The sequence below is a fragment of the Aythya ferina genome (assembly GCF_964211825.1).
Source record: "Aythya ferina genome assembly, chromosome: 13".
NCBI classification, from domain to species: Eukaryota; Metazoa; Chordata; class Aves; order Anseriformes; family Anatidae; genus Aythya; species Aythya ferina.
In genome coordinates this window covers 642,071-666,109 of record NC_140311.1, presented here as the reverse complement: position 1 = coordinate 666,109, position 24,039 = coordinate 642,071, and the positions used below count along the sequence as shown (strand labels likewise).

General features: G+C 50.0%; 1 protein-coding gene across 7 annotated transcripts in view; it reads left to right on the top strand.

The window, feature by feature from the left end:
- OPHN1 (oligophrenin 1) overlaps window positions 1-24,039 on the top strand; it is a 57,855-nt gene that overhangs the window by 23,505 nt on the left and 10,311 nt on the right. For 5 of the 7 annotated variants that reach the window (XM_084534419.1, XM_084534417.1, XM_084534421.1 and 2 more), the window contains 14 exons: window positions 6,129-6,230; window positions 7,198-7,308; window positions 7,806-7,910; window positions 8,964-9,093; window positions 10,822-10,922; window positions 12,365-12,456; window positions 12,590-12,668; window positions 13,990-14,023; window positions 15,629-15,691; window positions 16,398-16,472; window positions 18,888-18,972; window positions 19,291-19,349; window positions 21,144-21,249; window positions 22,901-23,060. In XM_084534419.1, the coding sequence (XP_084390545.1) occupies window positions 6,129-6,230; window positions 7,198-7,308; window positions 7,806-7,910; window positions 8,964-9,093; window positions 10,822-10,922; window positions 12,365-12,456; window positions 12,590-12,668; window positions 13,990-14,023; window positions 15,629-15,691; window positions 16,398-16,472; window positions 18,888-18,972; window positions 19,291-19,349; window positions 21,144-21,249; window positions 22,901-23,060 (1,302 nt within the window). The remainder of the gene's footprint in view (window positions 1-6,128; window positions 6,231-7,197; window positions 7,309-7,805; window positions 7,911-8,963; window positions 9,094-10,821; window positions 10,923-12,364; window positions 12,457-12,589; window positions 12,669-13,989; window positions 14,024-15,628; window positions 15,692-16,397; window positions 16,473-18,887; window positions 18,973-19,290; window positions 19,350-21,143; window positions 21,250-22,900; window positions 23,061-24,039) is intronic. The other 2 variants (XM_084534418.1, XM_084534423.1) reach the window with 1 other exon arrangement.

Here is a 24,039-nt window from a genome sequence, read left to right as displayed (position 1 = left end):
AACAAACTATGAAAAGCAAAGTCTGCACATGTTGAGCAGAAAAGATTATTTTTCCCTTGTCTGCTATCAAGAAGCCCAGGTTCCACGTTACTCGGCGGCAGCTTGAGATGGGGCTGGCTCCGAACCAGCTCAGAAATGGAGATGTTTTGGAGAACACTTGGGGCTTGGATTCTGCCCAGCCCATCTGGAGCCTTTGACGTTTTATAAATACAGGATTTAAGAAACGATACTTGATCGCCATCCTGCCCTTCAGCCCCCCCCGTACAGCAGTGTTTGTACAACGCAGCCCTGAGAAGCGGCAGCAGGGTGAGCGTGGGGGGCTCACGCGGTGCTGCGGGCACCTCGCGGGCATCTGCGGTGCCCAGGCACGGCCGTGGCGGTGCTGAGAAGCCTCCCCCCTGGTCTCTGCGGTACCGGAGAGCCAGCAAGCGTTTAGGGAAGCGTCACGGGGAAGGATTCACAGGGACAAGGTCAAGCTTTTCTTCCCCTTCTAGTTTATGGAACACTTAAATCAAGAGGGCAGCAGCCTGCGAATGTTAGGATGAGTGTTAAAATGCCTCTTAGGCTCTTTCTTCTTGAGCCAGCCCTCGGTGTGCAAGGTCCTCCGAGAGCTGTCCTGGGGCGGTGTGTCCACCCCAGCGCTCCTGGCAGCGCGAGGGGGGCCGGGCAGGCGCAGCGCACACCGCAGATGCGGCGGGGGAGCTCGTGCCCTCTGGTTCGTTCCCCATATTTTGGCAGAGGCGCCTTCTGTGAGATGTTTTCTGTTCTCCGTGCAAGATGCTGGGGCCAGATAGGAAGAGTGTCTGAATTGGGTCTTTGTGATGACTCTGGGTAGAGAGAAGCCAGACGGTCTAAGACATCTGAGCCTGCATTAACCCATTTTCCGGGGCTGAGCGGTGTCTCTGCCAGATGCTGTGCTCAGCTCTGCTCAGGGCGTCTCTCCGGGCTCTCCCCGGGACCTCCTTCCCCAGCCGTCCTCTGCTGGCCCCAGGCCGTGGGATTGTCGCTCCTGTGACTCGGTGGTAAATGTTTGTGCACAGAAACATCACAAATAAAAACAGAGCATCCAGGATGCCCTGAGCTGACACGGTTTTCAGCCCGGGCCCTGGAACCTTGTTCTGCTCAAAATGAACCAACAGCTGGGGAGCAGCATGAATGAAACGACGTGAATGGTATCGGAGGGGCGCAGGCTTCAGCTGAAGGAGAGCGAGCATGGGATGGCTTGTGGTTTTATTTCACGTTAGGTCATGTTCATGGAGGGCAGACTCCGTGCTCAGCCCAATTTTTGGGCTTGGTGGATTTTGTATCCTGCCACAGGCCAGTTCCCCTTCAGCAGGAGCTCTGTGTGTCGCAGGTGTGCTGGGCAAAGCAGCGATGCTTGAAAATGAGAAGAGTTGGATGTGTGGCCGTGGTAGCTGGGATGGTGGAGCTCTTACCTAGAGATGTGCTGTATCGAGAGAGGTGCTCGCAGCAAATGGGAAGGGGAAGCAGGAAGGTCTGCCTGGTTATGGCCCAAAGCCAGAAGCCCAAAGTGAGCATGATGTTATTCGGGGGGTGTTCTCCTCGACCTGCAGCCCTGTGCTTCAGCCCTGTGTGCGCTGCAGCAGAGGCCGAGCATCGCCCACTGCCAGGGCACTGGGGCAGCACCGCAGGCGTCCTCGTGTGGGGCCACAGCCCCCTCCCTGCCCCTCCCCGCTCCCTGCCCCTCGTGGCGTTGCTGCTGGCGTGCTGTGAGCAGGCTGGCTTCTGGGGGGGGTGCGTTTGTTAACAGCATCGCTGCCGTCGTTTAATTCAGGAGGGTTTGACTAGAAAAAGTTCCGTTCCAATTCCACTTGGAAGGAAGGAGACAGCTTTTTATTTACTTATTTATTTATTTATGAAGTCTGAGGGGGAAAAGCTCGCTTGGACTCATTCTGAGCTGCTGGGGAGATGTTTACTACACTTGTATGCTAAATAAACGTAGTGTTTGTCAGGAAGTTTTTATATAGGAGATACCAAGTGTTTCTCGGGTCGTGTTAATTCTGTTATTAATATTTTATTAATAATTTTAAAACAAAGGTAGGATAGCAACTTCTGTTTGCTTTCATCTTACTGGAGGTGAGGTCTAAGGAGCCTCTGAAAGAATGATGTGGGTAAGGAAAAAAAAGCCAGGCTACACCGGGTGTGTTTTTATAGAAATGTTCTTCCTATAGCCCTCAACAGCATTTTACTATTTAGAAATCATATATGTATATATATATTTATATTAACTGCTGAGGCATCATAAAAACTAGTTGAAAACTCAGGCATGGGGTATTTTTTGCACTATGAACACACTTCTCTTTTTTGTTTCTCTCCTCTGCTCTCGACCAGCTGAGTGCTTGAAGCAGCAGCCGAGCACACAGCCTGTCCCGCACCCTCAGTTCCTCTGCGATTCCAGGCAGCAGCAGCTTGTGATTTCCCCAAACTCATCTGCAGTTTGAATTCATTCACTGTCTTCTTTACCTAGCGCTCACGAGCACATCGCTGTTCATGGTCGCTGCCGGGTGTCCGTGTGGGGAGCAGTAGCTCTGCTGTGATTTCAGCAGGATTATTGTCATCACAGAAGAGGAGCGGAGCGGGGCGGGAGATGCAGCAGCAGCAGATGCACTCGATGTCTGCAGGCTTTCGGCAGTCAGAGTTTTTACAGGCTCTGCACAGAGCCACCTCTTGGTTTGCTCTGCGGGGGCGAGGGGGAGCCCAGCAGCACCCCATGTGTCCTCCTGCCGCTCTCCTTCGCCCTCCGAGTCCCTGCAGCCACGTTCGGGGTGCGGCTCCTGGCAGGCACCGTGCGGCTCCTTTAGGTGCCTTTGGTTTGGTTTCAGACAAACAGCCGTGTGAGCTGGGTCCTTGCTTGCTGCTCACCCTGCCAGGAGGGGAATCTCCGAGGATCCCAATTAGCAAGTAACTGGTTAAAGGCGAGTTCTGGCAGGTCCGTTTGTCCTTCTCACCATCCCCCAACTCTCGCTCAGGCTGGAACCGAGCCCCCTGCAGAGGCAGCGCCCAGCACACACACAGCGCTCCGGAGCACAGCTGGGTGCAGCAGCTCCAGCTGCTCGGTTCTGACTGCACCAGCATCTGCAGCGGCTCAGAGAGCAAAGCTGTCTCCGAGCACCTTCCTTTGCTGATCGTGTGCTGGCTGTGTTGGGCTGCGATCGCCTGGGTATCTTTGGGAGAGCAAATAAAAGATGGGTGGCTGCTTGGACTTGCACGCTGGCAAATCTGAGCGGGAAGGTAATGCCTCCCTTTGCTGAATATTCATGATGAACTAATTTATGCTCATAGTTCCAGATTGTGCTTCAGTCTGGGTGTTGTTTTTTTCTGTTGTGTTCCTTTTTTTTTTTTTTTTTTTGCATGCTCTGTTCAGCAGCCAACAAGCTCTTAGAAACCTTGGCTTGAAAATCAGGAGGGATTTGTAGTACATCCTTCTGCTTTTCAGTTATATGTTAATTAGCAAGAGTGCAAAATGCCTGGCAGGCCTCCATTTGCATGCCCCAAATCCCGTTTCTCACTGCTCTGCTCTCCACATGGCCACAGCTGTGTGCGGGCAGCCCAGGCTCCTGCTCCCTGAGCCCGGGGACGAGCGCGGGGCTCCCAGCCGGGTGCAGGCACTGCCGGAGGGGGAGGCTCCTCCTGAAGGGGCTGCTGCTGCAGGAAAGCTCTTCCATTGCTCCCCCAGACCTCCTTGGCACGCCACATCCACGGGGTGGCTGCTGGGGCTTGGTGTTTTACACCCGCTCCTGGCATCGCCATCCTCCGTCCGTGCCACGTGCTGGCAGCAGAGGGTGCGAGCTGCGGCGCTGTAACGCTGCTCTGGCCATCACGGGCTCTCGGGGCAGCTGTGCTTTGATGCCCTTCTGTGGCACGTGCCACCAACACCGCGGGGCTTGGGGCTGCTTGTTACAAAACTGGAGCTGAGCTTAGGTTCCTGTTTTCATTGAGCCTGCCGTGTGATGGCAGACCATTCAGGAGTGTGACTCTACACCAAGGGTGATTTCTGCTTCATGAGGGCTTTGTTTCTCTGGATTTGGATTTACTCTCCCCGGCGTTAGTCACGAGGGCGTTGCTTTGTTTTGACAGTTCTTCCTGGCATCAGCTCTTCAGCTGCAGCACTTCTTACGTTAGGTTTCACCCCTGGAGGACTCTCTCCTCTGGATTTCATGGCTGGACCTCTTTATTCGGAGGCCTAAATTTGCAAACGTGGAGCTGCAGTATCCCTGAAACACACAGGGTGGTACCAGAAGATGCACATTGTCCTCTTCAGGGGTTTTGTCACTGCAAGATGCCTGCTGTACTCCAGGCAGTTAAAAATAAGCAGGAATATTTGAGCTGTTCCTCTGCAGGTGTTACTGCATCTTGCTGTAGTGTTAGGATAACGTGGGGAGCTGTGTGCTGCCCACCACCATATACAAGCTTCATACACTCCAGTGAACAACCCTCAAGTGCCTCCTAGTGTGTGCCCACGTGAAAGTAACATTTCTGCTTCCACAGGGAGTACAACAGCAGCCACTGTGAGCAAAGGGCTAAGAAGAAAACAGGCCAGGGCTAACCATGCTGAGCCAAAGCACCAGTGTGGGAGCCCCCCCGTGTCCCACGGTGTGTGACATCCTACTAGACTGAATAATCCATGCAAGTGGAACAGGGAAGCAAAACTTCACAAAGGAGAACTGACTGAAAAAAAAAAAAAAAAAAAGAAAAAAAAAAAGAAAAAGAACTTAATTTAAGAACCACAGCCTCAAACTTTGTAATCATTGTTGAATTCATTAGCAAAATATCTAGTATTTAATAGTTTGCCAGACTCCATCTGGTCTGTTTCTTGGTGGTATTGGTGTGTGTTAGCTGAAATGTTGCAAGAGAACAGCATTTCAGGGCTTCTGGGAATTAATTGTTGGAAGATACCACTAATTGCACAGTAGGCTGGGGTGTCCTAACTCTGCTTTCCACTTTCTTGAGCTTTCAAAACCTGCCCAGGGGGTTTGGGCGTTCGTTGCACACCCCGTAGACACTAGTGCTCATCTGCTCGGACCTGGCACTGGGGCTGCTGGCTGGAATGCCTTTATTTTGCAGAGTAACTCCCCCTCAGCAATCACTGACAGCTCACCATCTTATATCAGGTTTCGTTAACTTGGCTCCTACTGGTGGTTGGTTCTTGATTGCCGTAGTGCACCGTGCTTTCACAGCCGCTGTAAGGCATAAGCCAGCGGCACATCCTCAGCTCAGCTCTTCTCTGGGGTTCGTTCTCAGATTTCTCTTCTTGTTCATGTCTTGGACATTCACCCCTTCGGATTTGTCAGTGTAAGCAAACCTTTGTGTTACACTGATTCCTTCACAGAGCCTTTCTTAACAAATCAGCCCACACCTCATGTGTGCCTGTGTTTGGGCTGTTTGGGATGTAAATGAGGTCAATCAGAACCAGACCAGCTGTAGGAAGCCTCCAAGATGTGAAGTCGTCACTGTTTATTGCTGTGTTTGATCAACCACTCTGATGGGCTTTGTGCAAACTGGGCACTGCACAGTCAGAGTTGTGTAAGTTTTGACTGCAGGGTTTCTGTTCTCTGTTTCTGCCACTGCTATTGAAGAGATGATGGCTCCCCTCCCACGTATCACCCTCCAGTCTTCTGCTTTCATTTTCATACATTTTGGAAACACATGATAAAAACTTAAAAAACAGAGAATTGCCAGACTCCTAATAAATCTTTTCTTATCCTGGACATGTTTTTGGCATTAAAGTACTTACCCAGTTAATGCTGAACTATGTGAACATCACTTAAGGAACGGCGATACGTTTTTGATGCGTTAGTGTATCTCACGTTTACTGGACACTGAAGAGATCGAGCAGGGGAACAGAACCTCTTCTGTGGGGCTTCTGCTACGGTGCTGACATGAGAAAATATTTAGAATGCCAGAGCTTGCTCTCGAAGCATATCTAAATCCAGTGTGAGGAACTACCTGGTGAAAGCAGAGCGAAGGAAAAGTGGCCTCCTGTTCTAATGGGACCACCAGAATTTTTCCATGGGAATGCTGAGTTGCAGAACAGATTTTGGCATTGTTGCATGTTCTTATCTGAAAGACGCCAGTAACCGGTTTTGCTTCAACTCTTGCATCTACAGGAAAGGAAGAAGAAGTTTGAGAAGGATGGTGAGAAGTTTTATTCCATGCTGGATCGCCACTTGCATTTGTCTTCTAAGAAGAAGGAGTCCCAGTTACAGGAGGTGTGCATGGGGTTTTCCTCAGAGTCGAGTCCAGAAGCAACACCACCACCTGCTCTAGATTTTAAAATGTGGGGGGAAATAATCTCTTTTGTAACCAGTTGAACATACATGTAAGCATAAATCTACCTAGAGCTTGTTCAGATGGGTGGGAGCAGGGCTGTGGACGTGGTACTTCAGATCGGAGTGCTGAGCAGCAGCAGTGCCTTTCTGCATCACCTTCACTTGTCCTCCCCCTCAGAGTACAGGGCAGTGAACTCACCTGGTTAAAACTAACTAGCTTTTATTTTTGCCAGTTTCCTGTCTAGCTCCTGGTGATTGCAGGGGCAGCTGTGGCAGCCGGGCCGTGGTGGCAGTGGCAGCAGGCAGAGGAGGGATGGTGCCCATTCGAGCTGCTCTTGCTGCCACGTATTTGCAGCAAGAAAGGAAAGCCCCAGCCCACGTCAGAGCAGTCAGATCAAATCAGATCTGCCAGATCAAGTTGCAGACACCTCTGCAAGGCAAAATTTGTGTAAGGTGTGGTAATGCGACATGCCACCTTGTCCTGCCTCGTGCTGCAGCTCTGGAAATGCTGGTTCCAGGTCACAGCAGGAGTCAGGAGGGAGGATGGGGACACTGACATCCTTAGCAGCGCAGGGCTGTGGGTGGAGGAGGAGCCACGTGTTCGGAGTTATTCGTGTTAGAATAACAAATATGCTTAAGGAAGGCTTCATCCCTGCAGAGTGCTGTGAGGTTCTGGACCTGTAACGGGCAGGGAGCTCGAAAAGGGTAGACCTGAGAACAGTGTCCAGTGGTCGAGTCTTCTGGTTCTGTGCAAAGTGATCAAAACCTGGGCTGGATGCATTTAGCAGGCTTTTCCTTAAGCAAGGCCAGGACTATTTCTGGGCTGAGAGACAAATGCTAGTCAGATACTATCAAGCTGGATGTTACTTTTTTTTTCTTTTTCTCACCTAACCCTTTTTTCCTTCAGGCTGACCTTCAGGTTGACAAAGAGAGGCATAATTTCTTTGAGTCATCCCTCGAGTATGTGTACCAGATCCAGGAGGTACAAGAAAGCAAGAAATTCAGTATTGTTGAACCGGTAGGAGCTTCCTTTTCTTTCAGCCCTTACTGTTTGATGCTCGGATATGCTGACTTGCTGGCTTGCAGGAAGGGATGAGCTACCAGGCTGAATTCAGTCCTGGGGATTCTGGTGGTGGAGCAGGAGTTAACCTGCACACCTGGCTCGCTGCCGCTCCGCACCTTCAGCGGTGTTTGCTGGAGCACCACGAAGCCGCTGGGCACAGCCGCCCGTGGGATCTCACGGCTCTCCTGGACGAGCTGTCCGCAGCCTGCCTCTGCTTCCGCAGCAGCGTCTTGCCTTTGGGGTTGTGTTTCACCAAGACAGTGTATCTGTGGGAGGCAGGCCTGGGCGTTAGAGATGCCGTGGTCAGTAACTCACGTTAAGACTTGCAGCATTCCAAAATCGTAGGAAAACGTATTTGTATATATAATTTCTGAAACCCTGCTTCCTGCTTATCTTTCCTGTGATTAGAAACTTAGAAGGAGTTTGGTCTGTGTCCTTTCTCTCCTTTGCAGGTGCTGGCTTTTCTCCACAGCCTCTTCACTTACAACAACCTGACAGTTGAGCTCACGCAGGATTTCCTCCCTTACAAGCAGCAGCTTCAGCTCAGCCTGCAGAATGTACGTTCCCATCCAGCTGAAATATTTTTTTACATGTGACCTCTATTCTCATTTGTATTTTAAATCCTCTAGTAGAAAGGCTTTTCCATGCAAAACAGACTGTCCATGTTTGCATTGTGGGAGGTGCAGAGAGAGTTATTTCCTCCTTAGTTCACACACCTTTCTTTCTCTCCTGCACACAAGCGTCTGCTGTTATGATCACGGTGTTTTTCAGAAATCACAGATTCTGTCCAGAAGAGGCTGTTAAAATTGTGTCATTTAACCATGTGCATAAACCTGAGAATTTCTTCCAATTTCACGAGGTTGAAATTGTACATGACTTCTAAAAAAGCCTGCAACCTTCATGTTTGTGGTGTCAGCTTACTAAATGCTTTGGTAAGCTCCTCCTCTGACTGAGTATACTCACAGGGTATACTCACAGGGTGTTCTCGCTGTGTCCTGTTTGTTTTATCTCCAGTCTTTCATGGCTGGCCCTCATACTAGTGCAACAACAGCCATAAGTCTATGCCAGGACAAGTTTACTGCTGGCTCGTTAATTGGTGTGAGTGGTATTCTGTAAAAACGCCTTGAGTTTGTACCCTGCACTGACACAACTCTTTAAAAACAATTCCATGCCAAGCAGGGTAGCATGGTCTTTTGAGGAAAAACAGCCTATGTTTGTAGGAGAATGTAGCTGTTACCTAAATAAGAGTGCAAAGAGGAGTTCAGGTGCTTCCTTCTCTTCCACCTAGCCTTAAAAAGTGCTAAGGTTCTTTTCTTGTAAGAACAAAAGTGTCCTCCCAGTCATGACTCTTCATCACCATTTCCCTGTTCGGTATGTTAAACCTTGTCTCTTCAACCGTCTTTAAAAGCCCAGTGTTCTTATGTCTTTCACTTTCTTAGCTTTTTGTTTTGAGTTTTCATTTGAATTTGTGGAGTGGCTTTCATATTTTGTGCACTGGAGACATTTCTGCCAGAGCACCTGAAGTCTGAGGCTGAAATGTTGATCATTGATACCTGAGGCTTGCTCTCTGCTCTTGTTCAGATGTGCCTCTTTTTATTTTCCCCCAACAGACAAGGAATCACTTTTCCAGCACACGGGAGGAGCTGGAAGACCTCAAGAAAAGGATGAAGGAAGCCCCCCTAACCTGCAAGCTACCTGGGCAGCCGACCATCGAGGGCTACCTGTACACTCAGGAGAAATGTAATGCTTTTTATCTGCACTGAACATGTTACAGAGTGCGTCAGCCTGGGCTGCGTGGCTTGGAGCCCTGCTGGCAGGCTGTGCTCAGCTCCCAGCCCGTGGTGGTTGGGCAGCACAGGCCACAGGATGGCTGTGGCTGTGTCACACAGATGCCACCAGCCCAGTGCCTCCCAGTGCCCAGCGGTGGCTCAGGACCTAGCGGCAGTGTTAATGGCAGTGCAGCTTTCTCAGTGGTAGCACAAAGCTTTCTCCAGGCTACACCAGCCATGTAAGCAAGGAGCTAATTGCCCTGTGCGTGAATTAGGTGAGATTTATTACTTCATGTCACTGGAGCTCTGGCAGATTGCACCTTGGCTGCCTTCTGTGAGAATGAATGTGCTGTTCTGCCCAGCTTCCTTCTCACTGATAAGCGAGTTATTTTTAGCCCACATCAGCATGTGCGGTTCCTGAGTGGTTACAGGACTGGTATTTGTACTGCACTTCTTGCTTCTTCCCATTCTGGGAGTTCCCTTCGGGACGATGTGCTGGATGCTGAATTTTTGCTGTTTGTTTTCCTGTACCAGCTCACTTCAGGTGAAATGCACGCTCGTGAAGCAAGTCAGCACTCCTGGTGCTGGTTTCGCAGAGGGCTGTGGGCTTCAGTCCCCACCTTCTCTCCAGATGTCCTCTCTCCCAGCTGCCAACGCTGGTATTTGAGTGTGTCCAACTAAATCAGTTTGTGCGTTAGAAAGATGCCATCTCCTGTACTGCGTGCCTTTTACCTAGTGGCTCAGACAGGCAACGTCTCTGAGCGCCTGTGAGCAGAGCTGAAGTGTTCACCAGTGCTGCAGGCTGACCTGCTGGCAGCAGCAGTTGTCATTCCGTGCTGAACTCAGTCAGACTCAGTGTCTTACAAATACTTATTGGTCATGCAAGCATGAGCACTCGAGGGACAGAAGCCTGCATACAGAGCTGTGGCCTCTGAGTCTACAGCTACCTTATTTTGTAAGCAGTTATTTTTTTGGGTTATATTTACGAATGTATTTATATGTGTGTTTATCCTGTGTTCAAGAGGAAACACATACACAGTAATTTTAGACCACAAACAAATTTTGCACATTCCTGCATCCCAATGAGTATTTGCTGCCTTTATTTATTTTTCCCGTACAAGTGGAGTATGAAAAGAAAAACTTCAACTTAAAAGTGAAATTGCAAAAGATGTATCAATTCAAGTATTTCATATAATGGGGTTCAGGTAAGACAACAAAGAAAAGTGGCAGCAAGTCCTAGTGTGAAGGAAATAGGAACTGAAGGTGTTTTAAAGGTGCCATTGTCTTCACTGCCAACTTTTTGTTGACAGACAAAAATAGTGGTCCTCCATGTGAAGCAAGCATTTGAGACACGTAGGATCCTGCTCGTGTAGGTCTTGGCTGGACTGTGCCGCACCAGTCTGGCTTGCAGCCAGAGCCCCACAAACCTCCTTTCACCAGCAGCTTTCCGGAGGGCACTGCAGGCAGCAGCCCCGTGCTCCTTCTCCTCCGTCCCGCTCCCCCCAGCACGGAGCTGATGGGGAAGGGGGCGTCCCCACGTGCCCCTGGGGGTGCTCCCGCTCGCTCCTGTCCCTCCTGGGGCTGGGACCCCGCACGGGTCGCACTGTCCCTTCCCCAGGGAGGCACAGGGAGGTGCCGGCCAGCTGCCGATCAGACTCGAGCACTGCTGCTGACTCCTGCTTCCCGTGTGTTTCTGCAGGGGCGCTGGGCATCTCCTGGGTGAAGTACTACTGCCAGTACGAAAAGGAGGCAAAAACCTTAAGGATGACCCCCATGGACCAGAAGCCTGGAGCTAAGCAAGTGAGTGAGTTCCCTGGAGGGATATCTGCAGACTTGTGAAGTTTTTCCTTCAGTTGATCTGTTCTGTCTCTTTCTGAAACCACATCCAGAGCAGAGCAGCCCCGTTGCAGGAAGGGTGACTGGGGGACCTGATACAAAATACTTTGTTTTTCATCCGTGTGCCTGGGAGTTCCCTGCAGTTCCTCCGTGTGCTAGGGAAGGGGCAGGATACAGGCTTGGATGAGACCATGGCTCAGAGCATACAAACGGAGTCCAGCTGAGTCCACCCGCCCACCTCTGCCATGGAACAGCGTCCCCCGGGGACCTGCAAGTCAGGCGTGCTGTTCTCCAGTTTCTGATCTCATGCTCTGTGTTCTTTGGCAGCCCTCTGCACAGCGCAGCAGTAAAATAAAATGTGTTTTTTGGAAGCCCTTGGCAGAGGGCAAAGAAATGTCCAAAATATTGACTGAAGAGATCTATCATCATCTGTGCTGTAAACATGTTTATTAAAGCCTTTTAGTGCAGGTAGGGGCCCGTCAAAATTTAGATCAGCACCTTCCCAAACTCTTGCAGTCTGGTAATTTGCACCTTCAGGGCATAGCTGGCCACACAACTTCAAATGCCCAATGACAAAGAGTGCTCTGAAACAAACAAACCAACAAAAACCAACAGCAAGCACGCACAGCTCAGCCAGGAGTTCATCAGCACCGTGCGTAAACCCAACGCAGCCCTGGGGCAGGCCGCCGTGCCGTGCTGCTGGCGTGCCCTGGGCCTGCAGGATCCGCCTTGCCCAGAGGTCCCGTGGGCTCCAGCGGCGTGGAGTTCCCACAGAGCTCCTGCAGGGTCCTGGAGGTCTCATGAACATGCCATAAACTGCCCACTGCTTGCCCCTGCTGTAAATAAGAGGGCCGCTAAAGCACAGCGCCAAGGCCCAGCCCTTTCATCTGAGCACGTCTACGCTAGACTTGGTCAGTGAGCGTTTTTTTTATGTGGTATTTTGTGTAAAGCTGTTTGGGCTGTGAATACTGTGGATAATTGATAGCCCTCCTTAATCCCAATAAAAACTAGGATCCAACGCAGTCAGACAATAGACATGCTCTGAAAGGACAAGTGAGTCCTTCATAAGGCTTGTTTGAAGCAAGGTTTATGCCCCGCGGAAGCATAATGCTTGTTACTGGGATACTTAGCACTCGTCTGCAGGAAAATCCCATGAAATCAAGAACATTTTGTTACTGTAGAGGGGAAACCTGGTTTACAGAGCCTGTGATCGTGATCTGAGCTGCAGCTTTGTGGAGTGGTGGGAAGGGCCATCCGTGCTCGTGGCACCAGAGCCGTCTGGTGCAGCCCTGCCGTGTGTCTCGATGGGCAGCAGCATGCTAGGCTGCAGGCTGAGGGGGCTGAGAAACCTTAAATCTTCTCCCACGTTTCTTTCCTCTAAACTTGGTTTTAATTTTCTTTCCTAGAGCACCTTAGATCTGACACTGAAGTCCTGTGTAAGGAGAAAGACGGACTCCATAGACAAAAGGTTTTGTTTCGACATTGAAACTAATGAGAGGTGAGATGCTTAGTATTAAAATGGCCTCCAGAAAGATAAGCCCTGCAAAAACGGATAAAATCGATCTCTGCTGTTTATTAAAAAATAACTTTTGCTTCGTTTTCCTGTCTGCCCCCGGGCAAACTCTGCCTAGGTCAGGGACCATCACGCTGCAAGCGCTCTCGGAAGCTAATCGAAGGCTGTGGATGGAAGCCATGGACGGAAAAGAGCCAGTAAGTAGTCAAGGAGCGTTACGTAGCTGTGGATTTGCTGTCAGGCAGTGTCCTCTGCTGGTGGGTCTTGAGGAGGATCAATAAAGCAACCTATGGAAAGCTCGTTTTTACAGGGATCGCTTGGCTGCTGTTGCTTTTGTGTAACTGAGGGCATTGGTTCAGCTACTACACGTCTGTAATTGGATTTCATGCTATTTGTTCTCCACAGCTTGCAGCGGGGAGGCTGGCTTTCCCCCCTTTAAGCTTTGGTACATTTTTCTACTTATCTGTAACTGCCAGAGTTCCTAAAAATGGCCTTACAGAGTTTGAAAGAATCGATATTTCAGTTAAAACTCCCTCTTAGATCTGCATGGCAGCATTTTTTTGTTTATACCTGCTCTGAGCAGTGTTTGTAAAGTCTGCTGCGAGCAGCCACCCTGCGCAAGTGCTCGCCAGTGCTCCTGTGGCTGTTGTTATTTCCTTCCTTTAACGTGAGCAAAGCACAGATTCCTACATTTTACAGAATTTCCTGTAAACAGACAGCGTGATGGGCAGTATGGGAAAACACATTTCCTGGTTTCCCCTCGCCTTGTGAGAGCAGCCTTCCCCAAAGTGCTCCTGGTGAGAGCGTTGGCAGTGGCTGCACTCGCTGACTTGCTGCTGGGTGGAGTAGGTCAGGGCTCACAATGCTGATGTACTGCGGAGACGTGGGGGCAGAGAGATGGAACATGGGTACCTTCAACAACACCTTTTTTCCCTGCTGATCTAAAGAGAGAACAGTTTGGAATAATAGGGAGGGTCAATGTGCTCACAGCAGACAGCCATTCGCTTATGGCAGGTGCTTGCTCAGTTTCCATGATGTGTTACTACCTATAAAAGATCCTTGATTTTCCATCAAGAATGGCACCTACTGTTTATTCTTCATTTAAAAAAAAAAAAAAAAAAAAAAAGTGTTTTGTGTGGGGTGAAGAAGGAATGTCTTTGACATTTTAAGTATATTTTTTTATAAAGAAGAAAAAAAATGGAAAAACCTGTGTGCTAGACTGTCCAGCTGTCATTTTTACAGGGTACCTAAAGGACAAATGAAAGTCCTTGTTCAGTTTTTGGGAGACCCCTTTCATAGAAACAGTTGCTCCAGTGAAATTTAGGAAGTCCGCAAGCTTGTTTATTGTATAGATAACGGTAGCTGGCTTAACTATGATATTACTTTGTTTGGGACGTTGTCTTGCTCTTTGTGATTGGCTTTGGATGATTTATGGGGTGCTGCGTTTTCCTTTGAAAAGTGTCAAGTCACGTTGCATTATGTTTTTGTTTCTTCCTCCACCCCCTCCCCTTTTTTCAGATCTACCACAGTCCCATCACGAAGCAGGAGGAAAGTGAGTCATTTCTGTTTCTGTGCCTCTGACGTGCGGCTGCCCTGCGGCCGGGCAGAGCATTTCATTGCAGATACACTCATCTTGCGTTTCTGCAGACTGGCTGTGTAATGTGCAGGACAGCAGTGTAACTTCTTTCCTTTCCATCAGGGTGCCTGATACCAAGGCTAGATAAGAGTGAGCTGCCACTGATAAAAGTGACTGATTGCAATGTGCAGATTTGATATAGTGAGAGCCAGAGGTAGAGTCCAATTTGCATCTCTCCACCCCAGAGTAATAGAGAAGGTCTGTGAGAGAAGTTGAGGATGTTTCTCATAACAAAGGTTCCAGCAGGCGATCAGAGACAGCATGGGGTTGGTTCCTGGAGCTCCCCACCACACAGGCGGCGTGGCTGGATGCAAATGTGGTACAAATGTGTCTGCTTCTTCCAGGGAAAAGCTGTTTTCTTTAAAGCATGCAAGCAAACGTGCACCAAGTCTTGGCTTTTCTACAGGAGATTTTAAATAAATCTCACTGTGTATTAACAGAAAAAATACATATATATATTTAAAATATATTATATTTAAAATTATATTATATTTAAGTCTAAATATAAGGAATGTTTTACACTCACTTCCAGATGCTAACTCAAAGTCAGTATTTTCAGCCAAAATTTAGTTTGAAACCCAGCTAAAGTCGTATGGATTTTTGGACTACAAAAATTTGAATGTGGAGTTTTCAACTAAAATTCCAAATTCTAGAAGGCTTTTCCCAGCCAGCTGGATTACACAAATAAGTCTTTCAAGGAAGTTTGTCTCCCGGTCTCCTCTGTAAATTAAACAAAATGGAGAGCTCTCTCCCGCTTGGTGTCTGCAACAAGTCTGTATTTAGCACAGTCGTTTAGGGGAGGTTCGATATAAATGTTTGCCCTGAGCAGAAAGGTGTTTCACAGCACAACTTGGACAATCCTTCCAGATGTCCTGGAAAATTAGCAGAAGCAGTAAGTTGAAATACGTCTATAAAAAGTGGTAACTTTCTGCCTCCTTCACGATGCCTGTAAGATAGGCATAAACAGTGTCTGTGGTTAATCAGCTGGAACAAAAACCTGTGTTCTTCTTTACTCAGGCAGCAGGTAAAGCTCTGCGGTTTTTATTTATTTTTTTGTTTGTTTTTTTAATTTAATCAAGTAGATAAGTAGAAATTACGTGATCCTATGATGTGGAAGAGATTTAACTGCAGATTTTGCGGTGCTCTGGAAATGATTAATCAAGTCATTATCAGACACAAATTCACATGTGGCAGGACTCTGATTCACACTTCTTTTATTAAAGACAGAAAGGGGGCAGGGGGAGATGCTGCAGCTCAACATAAATTCAAAAAAACTCGAGAGCATATGAAACTAATAATTCCTCGCTGAGATGTAAAGAACGCCTGTGTTTCCGTAGAGGCACGTACGCGGTGCAGCTGGAGCCAGCAGCGCGATGCACGCTTGGGGCCGGCCGCGCGCTCGGGCTCTGCGGTGCCGGAGCGCTGCGTGGCGGCTGCGCCTGGCCCCTGCCCAGCAGTTTTCCACAAGTGACCAGGTGCCGGTGCCCCGGCAGCTAACACTGCTTCCCTTGTTTGAAACAGTGGAGTTGAACGAGGTCGGCTTCAAGTTTGTGCGGAAGTGCATCAACGCGGTAGAAACGAAAGGTAAGGTGCCCGCAGCGCACCCAGGGGTGGCAGCCCTCCTGGCGTGTCCTCGTTCCCATCACCCTGGTGTGTGCCATTATCCACAGCATAGCGGTGTTAGCTAACAGGCAGTCCTGTTTAATTGACTAGAGAATATGTGTTCAAAGAGCAGAAATAAGGCGTTATTTGGAGTATTGTCGTACAAAGTTCCAGGTAGGACTGAATTTTCGCCTTTGTGGTGTTTTCATTCCCCAGTTTCTCTGGCTCAGAGGAAGCTGCCCACCAGGCTGCAGGCAAACAGCTGTGGAAGCGCTCTGTGTGCTGGGTTAGAGTCAGGGTTTAGCTGCAGTAAAGAATTGCTCGGGCCCATAAGGCAGAAGGGCAGGACAGAAGCGGGGCAGGGGACTACACCTCCCCGTATGGGTTCTCACCAAACCCGCAGCCTGTCCGAGCATGACAAATTGCTCCCTAACGCCCGAGTCTCCGGGCTTCACGGGGAGGTGGCGGTGCTGGCGTGTCCAAGCCCCTGGGGGATGCAGCCAGCCCTGTCCTGGTCCCAGGGGCTGGGAGAGGAGCAGAGTGGGGGTACCGACCCCACGGGGCTGGGCAGTGCGGGGTGCCGGGACGGGGTGGCCGTGCGGCTCCCCAGCAGGCTGTCGCTCCGCCAGATGGTGCTTTGGGACAGCCCTCTGCCAGGACGGCTCTAACACTGCTCTGTTGTGCTTAGGGATCTCCACAGAGGGCGTCTACCGAACGGTTGGCAGCAACATTCAGGTGCAGAAGTTGCTGAATGCCTTTTTTGGTAAGAACGAATTATTCCGTGCGGTTAGACTGTTATAGTTTTATATTGTTTGAGAAGGGTAAAGAGGATCGGCTTTCAAAACGAGATGAGTCTGCGGCACACCCTTCCCTGCTTTTCTGAGCTTTTTTCTGCCTCCCACCCTGTCCTCTCTCCCTTCCCACCGCCTTTGCTGCTGGTTCAACTCGTATTTCAGGCTGTGGGAGCAGCGGGGAGCCGAAGGCAGGCGGTGACCCCGGAGCTGTGGGGACGAGCCTTCTCCCACCCTGTGCTAAAAATACTCCGGCATTTTGGCGTCACGTGCCGGGGTGTGCTCCGCTGCGGCCCCGGGAGCGGGACGAGGGCCAGCAGGGATGAGCCCTCGCTGCTGCTCCGCGCCTCCACGTGGCGCAGGCTGGCCAGCATCACCCTGCAGCCAAGCAGCAGCAGCATTTGGGGCCCACCTGGCCGTCCTGGCTCCGTTTCCTTTGTGAAAGCCAATGCCCCAGTCCTTATTTAGGCAGTGGGGATGAGAACAGGGTGGAAGGTTAGCCCGCGTTAATTAGCAGCATGGTCCCAAGGATCTTGGTGTTCAGACAGCACTGCTGCCAGGGGACGTGCCCGGCCAGCACCGTGCCTCGGGAGCTGCTTGTCTGCATAGGTGCCAGCGGTGCCAGCCCTGCAGCAGCCCAGGAGGGGGAACCTGGGGTCCCTTTCCCTCACCCCACGGTGGTGGGGACACGTACCACGTACCGTACCTTAGCAGCGGGGCCATTCACCTGGGTTAGGGTTTTTGCTCAGAAGGGCTGAAATCATGCTTCATAAAGGTCAGATTAAGCCAGTGAGAGCTTTTGCAACACCCTAAGCAGACAGGCAGTTGTGAAGGCTTTCTGAGGACTGGAGGTGGCAGACGTGTGACAGAACCAGCGCTTCCATCTCCTCGCAGCATCCACGACGCCAGCCTGAGCCCGGCAGCAGCGGGCAGAGCCCCAGGTGCATGTTCCACGGGGCCTGCCACGGCCCGAGCCCAGCCTGCGTGCGGCAGGCGTACCTGCTGCAGGAGGGACTGGTTCTTCCCACAGACCAGTCGGTGTACGTGCTGCTGTGGCAAGCCTTTCTGCACTGAGTCCTGCGCTTCATACAAGCACGTTGGGTACTGGGCACTCCTTATGCAAGAAGTGGGAACAGCACAGGGCTCAGCAGTGTCCTTCCGTGCCAGGACATTCCCAGACAGGGACGCAGCCGAAGCCATTGCTCCTGTCCCTGCAGGGTGAGGGCAGGTGGCCACACCGCCGTGCGGGCCCCAGGGTCTCGGGCACCCACAGCCAAGCCCCTGTGGCCGGCTGCTGGAGGGGGCTAGAGCAAAAAGTACATTTACATTGGTATCTGCATGCCTCGGGCATGCGCCAGCTTCCTTCAGCTCCCTGTGCGGACATCTGATGTCAATGTAGTACTCCAAGGCTGTTCCTGCTCTTACTATTGTTGCTGTTCATTAAATGGGCTGGTTTGTGCTGACATGGAGCTGTACCCGATTCCCACGGAGCCACTTCAGCTATCCAGTTACGCTTGCCTGATGACTAATTACTTAGCCTAAGTTTTTATTGCTTCTTGATTCTCACCCTCCCTGCGAGCAGCTCTGTGTTTTTCCCTTCTGAACCCCAGCTGTGAGTGGCTTTTCGTTTTATTTAATATTCATCACTCTGGTTGACCACTTGCTACCCCACTGCGTACAAACTCACAACGCAAAGTCCAACAGCACTGAGCAGAAAAAACTGCCGCAGAACAATTTCTTCCTGAACTTGAGTAAGGAGGTCGATTTTCTGTCCCTAGTCCTCTTTCTTTCTTAAAATAAGTCATGCAGTTTGTTTCCTCAGTCCAGCTGACCCCCCTCTTCCATCCGTGTCCTTCACTCCATCGTTCTGCAGAGACGATGGGTTGGTCGGGGGGCAGGCAGGAGCAAAGCACGATTCCACCCAGCTCTGCTGCTTTCTGCATGCCCCTCCTCTCTCTGCAGCAAGAGGGGATGCTTCCAGAACAGCCGTTAGGGGAGTTGCTGGGAGGGAGGGGATGGAGCTGGAAAGTTGGATTATGTTGGGTATGAGAAGACTTATCATGGAGCTGCTAGAATGTATGGGTTCTGCCAGTTTTGACTGCACTGGGAAAAAACAAACTAGAGAATGCGCCTTGCTGACTGTTAAAATACTGCCTTTGCTTCTTCCTTTGCCCCTGGTTAGCAACACTCTCTTCACCCTGAGTAACAGCCTTTCTGAAATACTGGTGCCAGTGCTGCTGTTCTGCTTTTCCCCCTCGTGGGAATGACCAGCTTTCTTCACGTGCTGCTCTAGCTTTGTCTCTCTCAAGTGGGTACCCTCCCTGAGGGCTTGCTTTTATTAACAACCTCAAAATGAGTCTTATTTTAAAGCCATTTTGTTCCTCCAGATCCAAAATGTCCAGGGGATGTAGATCTCCAAAGCAGCGACTGGGACATCAAGACGATTACCAGCTCGCTGAAGTTTTATCTCAGGTAACGGGGCGAGCAAAGCAGCCTGGGGCTGGTCGGGTGGGAAGCGGAGAGTGCTGCCAGGTGGGAACATCTGCCTGCTGGAACCGGAGACGAAGCAGCGAAGGCTTTGGGAAGGGGAATGGATCTTTTTCCTTTTCTTCTCATGAGAAATATGCCTGTTGTAGAAATGCCACATCCTGCAATGCCATCTGGGGGGAGATGCTGTGGGGAACTGGTGGGCTGGGGGCGAGCAGATTTGCCCACCGTTTTGCTTTGCGATCGGTTGTGAGCAGGTCACGGTGGCCTCGCAGAGCTCAGCTTTCTCTCTGGTTGTTGCAGGAACCTGTCTGAACCTGTCATGACGTACAAGCTCCACAAAGAGTTGGTCCTGGCTGCCAGTAAGTCCTGCTGCTGCCCTGGTGGTGGCCCCGAGCCCTCACCTGGTGGAAGGAGCTTCCTTTCTCCTGGTGCTGATCACGCTGCTGGGCACGGAGCCTGTTTGGGGTTTGTCCCACAGCTGCATTCCCCTGCCACGCAGCCCGCCCTGCGTCCCAGCTGGTCCCGGGGCTCGTGGTGCTCCCTGGGGCAGCGGAGCCGTGTGAGCCCCCCGGGAGGAGAAGCATCACAAGGGGTGGCAGAGGACCTGGGGGGCAAAACCACACTGTAACAGTCCGTTACACCACAAGCCACAGGACTGGAAGAGTACTTGCCTGGTTTTGCCATACTCAGAGCAAGTGCATGTTAAAATCACTTGAAAAAGCTTTGCTAGGCTGTACCAGGGTTATCTGGCCACTTGCTAATGTAGAAACAGGAGTGACCCTCTCTTCTGGGCGCTTAATTTTAAGGCAAGATGATGAAGGTATTTCTTCCCTTCTTTTCTTTGCTATTGCAGCATGCTTCCCTGTAACAGGGCTGCATGCTTTCCAAGGGCCTGGGAGCCAGGGGTTGTCAGCTAACCTGAACACAAATCATCCCAAGTGTCCCAGAAGAATTGTTTCTCAAAAGTATTGGTGTATTTATTTTAATGCTTGTGAGGGAATGTGATGTGCTGTTGCCAAGCTGAGTTAGGTGGTCCTTTTGGGTCATGAAATTTGTCCTGGGATGCTGAGTCCAAAGAATCTACTGGTACATGGAACGCATTTCTCTCCTGCACCACTTGAGGCTGAGTCGCAGCCAATATTAACAGAGATCAGCCAAGTAACACGGGCAAACCATCGTGGCATAGCCTGTGCTAAAGCAGCCAGTCCACAGCTGTGCTGCCATAATGGCCATTTCAAATGAGCCATAATAGACCTGAACTGGCTGCGTCCTCAGGCTGCCGAGAGCCAGCACGCTGAGGTGTAGAGCAGGGGATGCAGGGAGTTAGTCATCTGCCTCAGCATGAGAGTGCTGGCATTTGGAGATTCGTGGCACACGTGGAAGCATTTTGGATGAAAGCATCCTTCGCACCCCCATGTCTCCTGGAAGTCAACAGGAGGCAAGGAAAGATCCCCGCCTCCCCTTGCTTTGGACCCTAGGAGAATTAATAACACTTGTTCTTTCTTGCAAAGAAAATTTTCCACCACCCACTGGTTGTGCTCAAGCCCAAGATTTATTAGTTTTAGTACTGATTACACCAATGATGGCTGGGTATTTGCAAACCATAATCCTTTCCTTACACTCCTTCAGAAACTTGCACCATTAAGCTTCCCAGCCACCAAAATCCCACACTATTCTTCTCACACTGAGTATTTTATTGTTTCTTGATTATTTATGCTTCTGAAAGTGACCTCCTTGGGTCAGGGACTCAAGGACTTTTTTTTCCGGCGGTGCATTTTGCTGTGCCGTTTGGCATTTCAGCTCTCCGGGCTGGTAAGATAGCAGCAGCCGGGCTGCGCGGTTCCCAGGTGTGCTGCTCTGCGGGGCCGGCGTGCGAGGGGCAGGAGCCGGCCGTACCCAGCCTATGTCCCTGTGCTGAGAGGGAGTCTGGCCCCGAGCTCCCTTTCAAGTTTCTTTCCTCCTCTTTCCACTTCACTTTGTTTCCCACAGTGATTGCCCTGTTGCTGTGTAATCTCCTTTTCCTTCTGCTTCCCATCATTGGGTTTGGCCAGCCAGCCTACGGAACAGCTCCCACAGATTTAGTTTGGCTTTACCTTTCTTTCATGTATTTACTTTAAAAGGCACAAACTTTTCTTTGTGTTACTTCTCCCCAGAATCTGAGAACCTGGACTACAGGCTGGGAGCCATTCACGCTCTGGTCTATAAACTACCTGACAAGAACAGAGAGATGTTGGAGCTCCTCATACGACACCTAGTCAAGTAAGCAGATGTTTTTCTCTAAAGCCAAAGCAAAAGGAATGACAGAATCAAGAGAACAGGCATTTTTTTGTGGCAGGTTTGTAAAATCATATCCAGCACTGCCCCCCTAGGAATTTACATTCTGACTGCACAAATGGTGTGATTATCCGTGCTGCCCACTGCATCAAGTGATGCTTCTCTTTCTAATTGCCGCTTTCACCTCTTTCTGACAAGCACGAAGCAGGGAATAATTCTAAAACAAAAATACTGTCTGAGAGAGCAGAGCCATAAACTTGTCACCTCTCAGTCCAATTAACAAGAACATTAGGTCTGGTGTTCAGGAACAGCTGTAAGGCCTGAGCCCCTGGGCTGAATGTGAAGCACGCTTTGGTTTTATCTCCAGCTCAGTGGGCTGAGCCCTTAGGGCAGCACGAAGCCGCGAGTGTACAGATGTGTAGGCAGTGGATGCTTGGGGGTGCTGGGCAGTACCTCTTCCACTCTTGAACTCAAAGAACTTCCAGCCCTTGCACTCAAAGCTGAGTGCTTGGCCCTCGGTGCCGTGCCCTCTCTTTTGGGGTGAGGAAGTCTGTGCGATCCAACTAGGACCTGCTGCCAGCCTTTCATGCACACGTCTGTGTGGTTTCTAGAAACCTCTCTGCTGAAGTGGCAGAATTGAGAGTGTCTGGCTTACGGGCTGATGAGGGTAACGCTGGTTTTGTGGTCATTATGTTTATTCCTTAAAGCGTTTACACTGAAGTTATGTTCCCTGCCCCCTTTATGCTGTCAGAAACCTCTCTGGCAGCAGAGCTACAGTGCGAAGGCAGAATTCATTAAATTTCAGCATAAGTCTCTCTCTCCTTTGGTCCTCAGAGTAGGATGTGGATTGCGTAGGATGTGAAATGTGTAGGATGAGAATGTGCAGTGTCCACCTGTGTGGTTAGCGTTCAGGCAATAATTTGTGCTGCTCCACAGGCTTGTGTGTTGCTTCAAATCTTGAAAGCTGGTGAATAGAGAGAGTTCTGCTCTTTGGAAACTGATTCTCTCAGAAAAAGATGCTGTGGAGATTTATTGCAATCCTCCAAAGATGTCAGAATCTTTAAGGTTGGAAAAGACCTTCAAGATATTTGGTCCAACCATCACCCTACTGCCAATGTCACCCACAAAACCACATCCCCAGGCACCACGTCCAACCTTTGCTTGAACACCCCCAGGGACAGCGACTCCACCACGTCCCTGGGCAACCCGTCGCAATGCCTGACTGCTCTTTCTGAGAAGAAATGTCCCCCAGTTTGCTCCCTGCATTCGGTCCGTCTCCTTCAAAGAGACAAAAAATGCCAGAAGTCAGTTTGGGATAAATAGTGTATTTCAAATTAAATGATTCCTCTTGTGTATGTGCTGCACAGATGACTTTTGTTTGCAGAGTTGAGAGAGATCAAACAGAAATGCTGTCAGCATGTTGCTCTCGCAGACGGTTGCCTGAGCCAAAGAAGGTGCATGTCCCAGAGACATGTTTTCTGTCTGGTAGGGTTGGGAAACAAATTCTGCTTAAACAGAACAAAGAAAATTCAGCGGCTGATTCTTGATGCGCCTTTTACATTTCGTAGAATAAGATTGGCTTTAAAAAAAAAATAAGATAAAAAATAATGATTGCTTCTTTCCCTCCTGCCCACAGTGTGTGTGAGCACAGCCGGGAGAATCTGATGTCACCATCTAACATGGGGGTGATATTTGGACCAACCCTCATGCGAGCACAGGAGGACACCGTGGCAGCGATGATGAACATCAAGTTCCAGAACATCGTAGTTGAGATCCTCATCGAGCACTTCAGGAAGGTACAGGCGGCAGCCCCGGGGAGCGCCCCCACGGAGCTCCTCGCTGCTCCGTCGCGTTCGTGCCAGTTGTTGCTGTGGCAACGATTTGGAGCTCTGGCTCCTTTTTTTGTGGTCTCCTCAAGGGTTGGGATTTTTCTTTCAAAATATACTCCTCTGAGATGCTTCAGAACCAAACAAAAAGTGTAACAGATATGTTGTGGTTGTTGTAGTTACTTAATTCCAAAGGAAACCTTGAGTCTTTTTTTTTTGTTTGTTTTGTTTTCTTTTTAAATAAGATAAATCTTTATTGAGAAAAAAACAAAAACAAAAACTGAACAACTGTTCAATATCTGGAGATTAGAGGACTTTTCTTTCCTTTGCTGAAGCCAGGAGCCAAACTAGAGCATAACAGTTTTCAGCAGGCACAATCCAAGACATGACGCTGTCTGACTGTTAGAACAGGAACAATACCAAAGCAAACAAATACTGAAGGGTTGATGAAAATGATTCAGCTGTGCCAATGCCATGCTCAGATGTAGGTGTGGGGATGACCTAGGGAAGGCTGGGGAGGGGAACTGCTGATTTTGCCCCCTGATGGAAGGCAGAATATTCCACTGTCTTCTTTGGTAGTGCTTCCTCCTTGTGATACCTGATACAACTGCTGAAGCTTTCCAGAGTGACCAGAGGGCGATAGAGTTTTATGATAATGTGCAAAAACTTGATCAATGTTTGCATTCAGATCAGGACACCAGGGACCAGATAGCTTTCTTGGTAAGAGCACCAGGTTCTTACAAGGGAGTTTGATCCTTCAGCTTTTCATCACACTGAGAGGGTTCAAAGAATCTCGTACATCCTGGGGGAAGTGTGAAGACATCGGCTAAAGAGGGAGGATGGGGACGGCTCCCAGCAGCCAGGGCAGCACGCGTGAGGCAGAACCTCCCTTCTGGGGAAAGGAAGAGGAGGCCAGAGCTGGAAGATCAGGGTTTTGTAAAAGTGGATG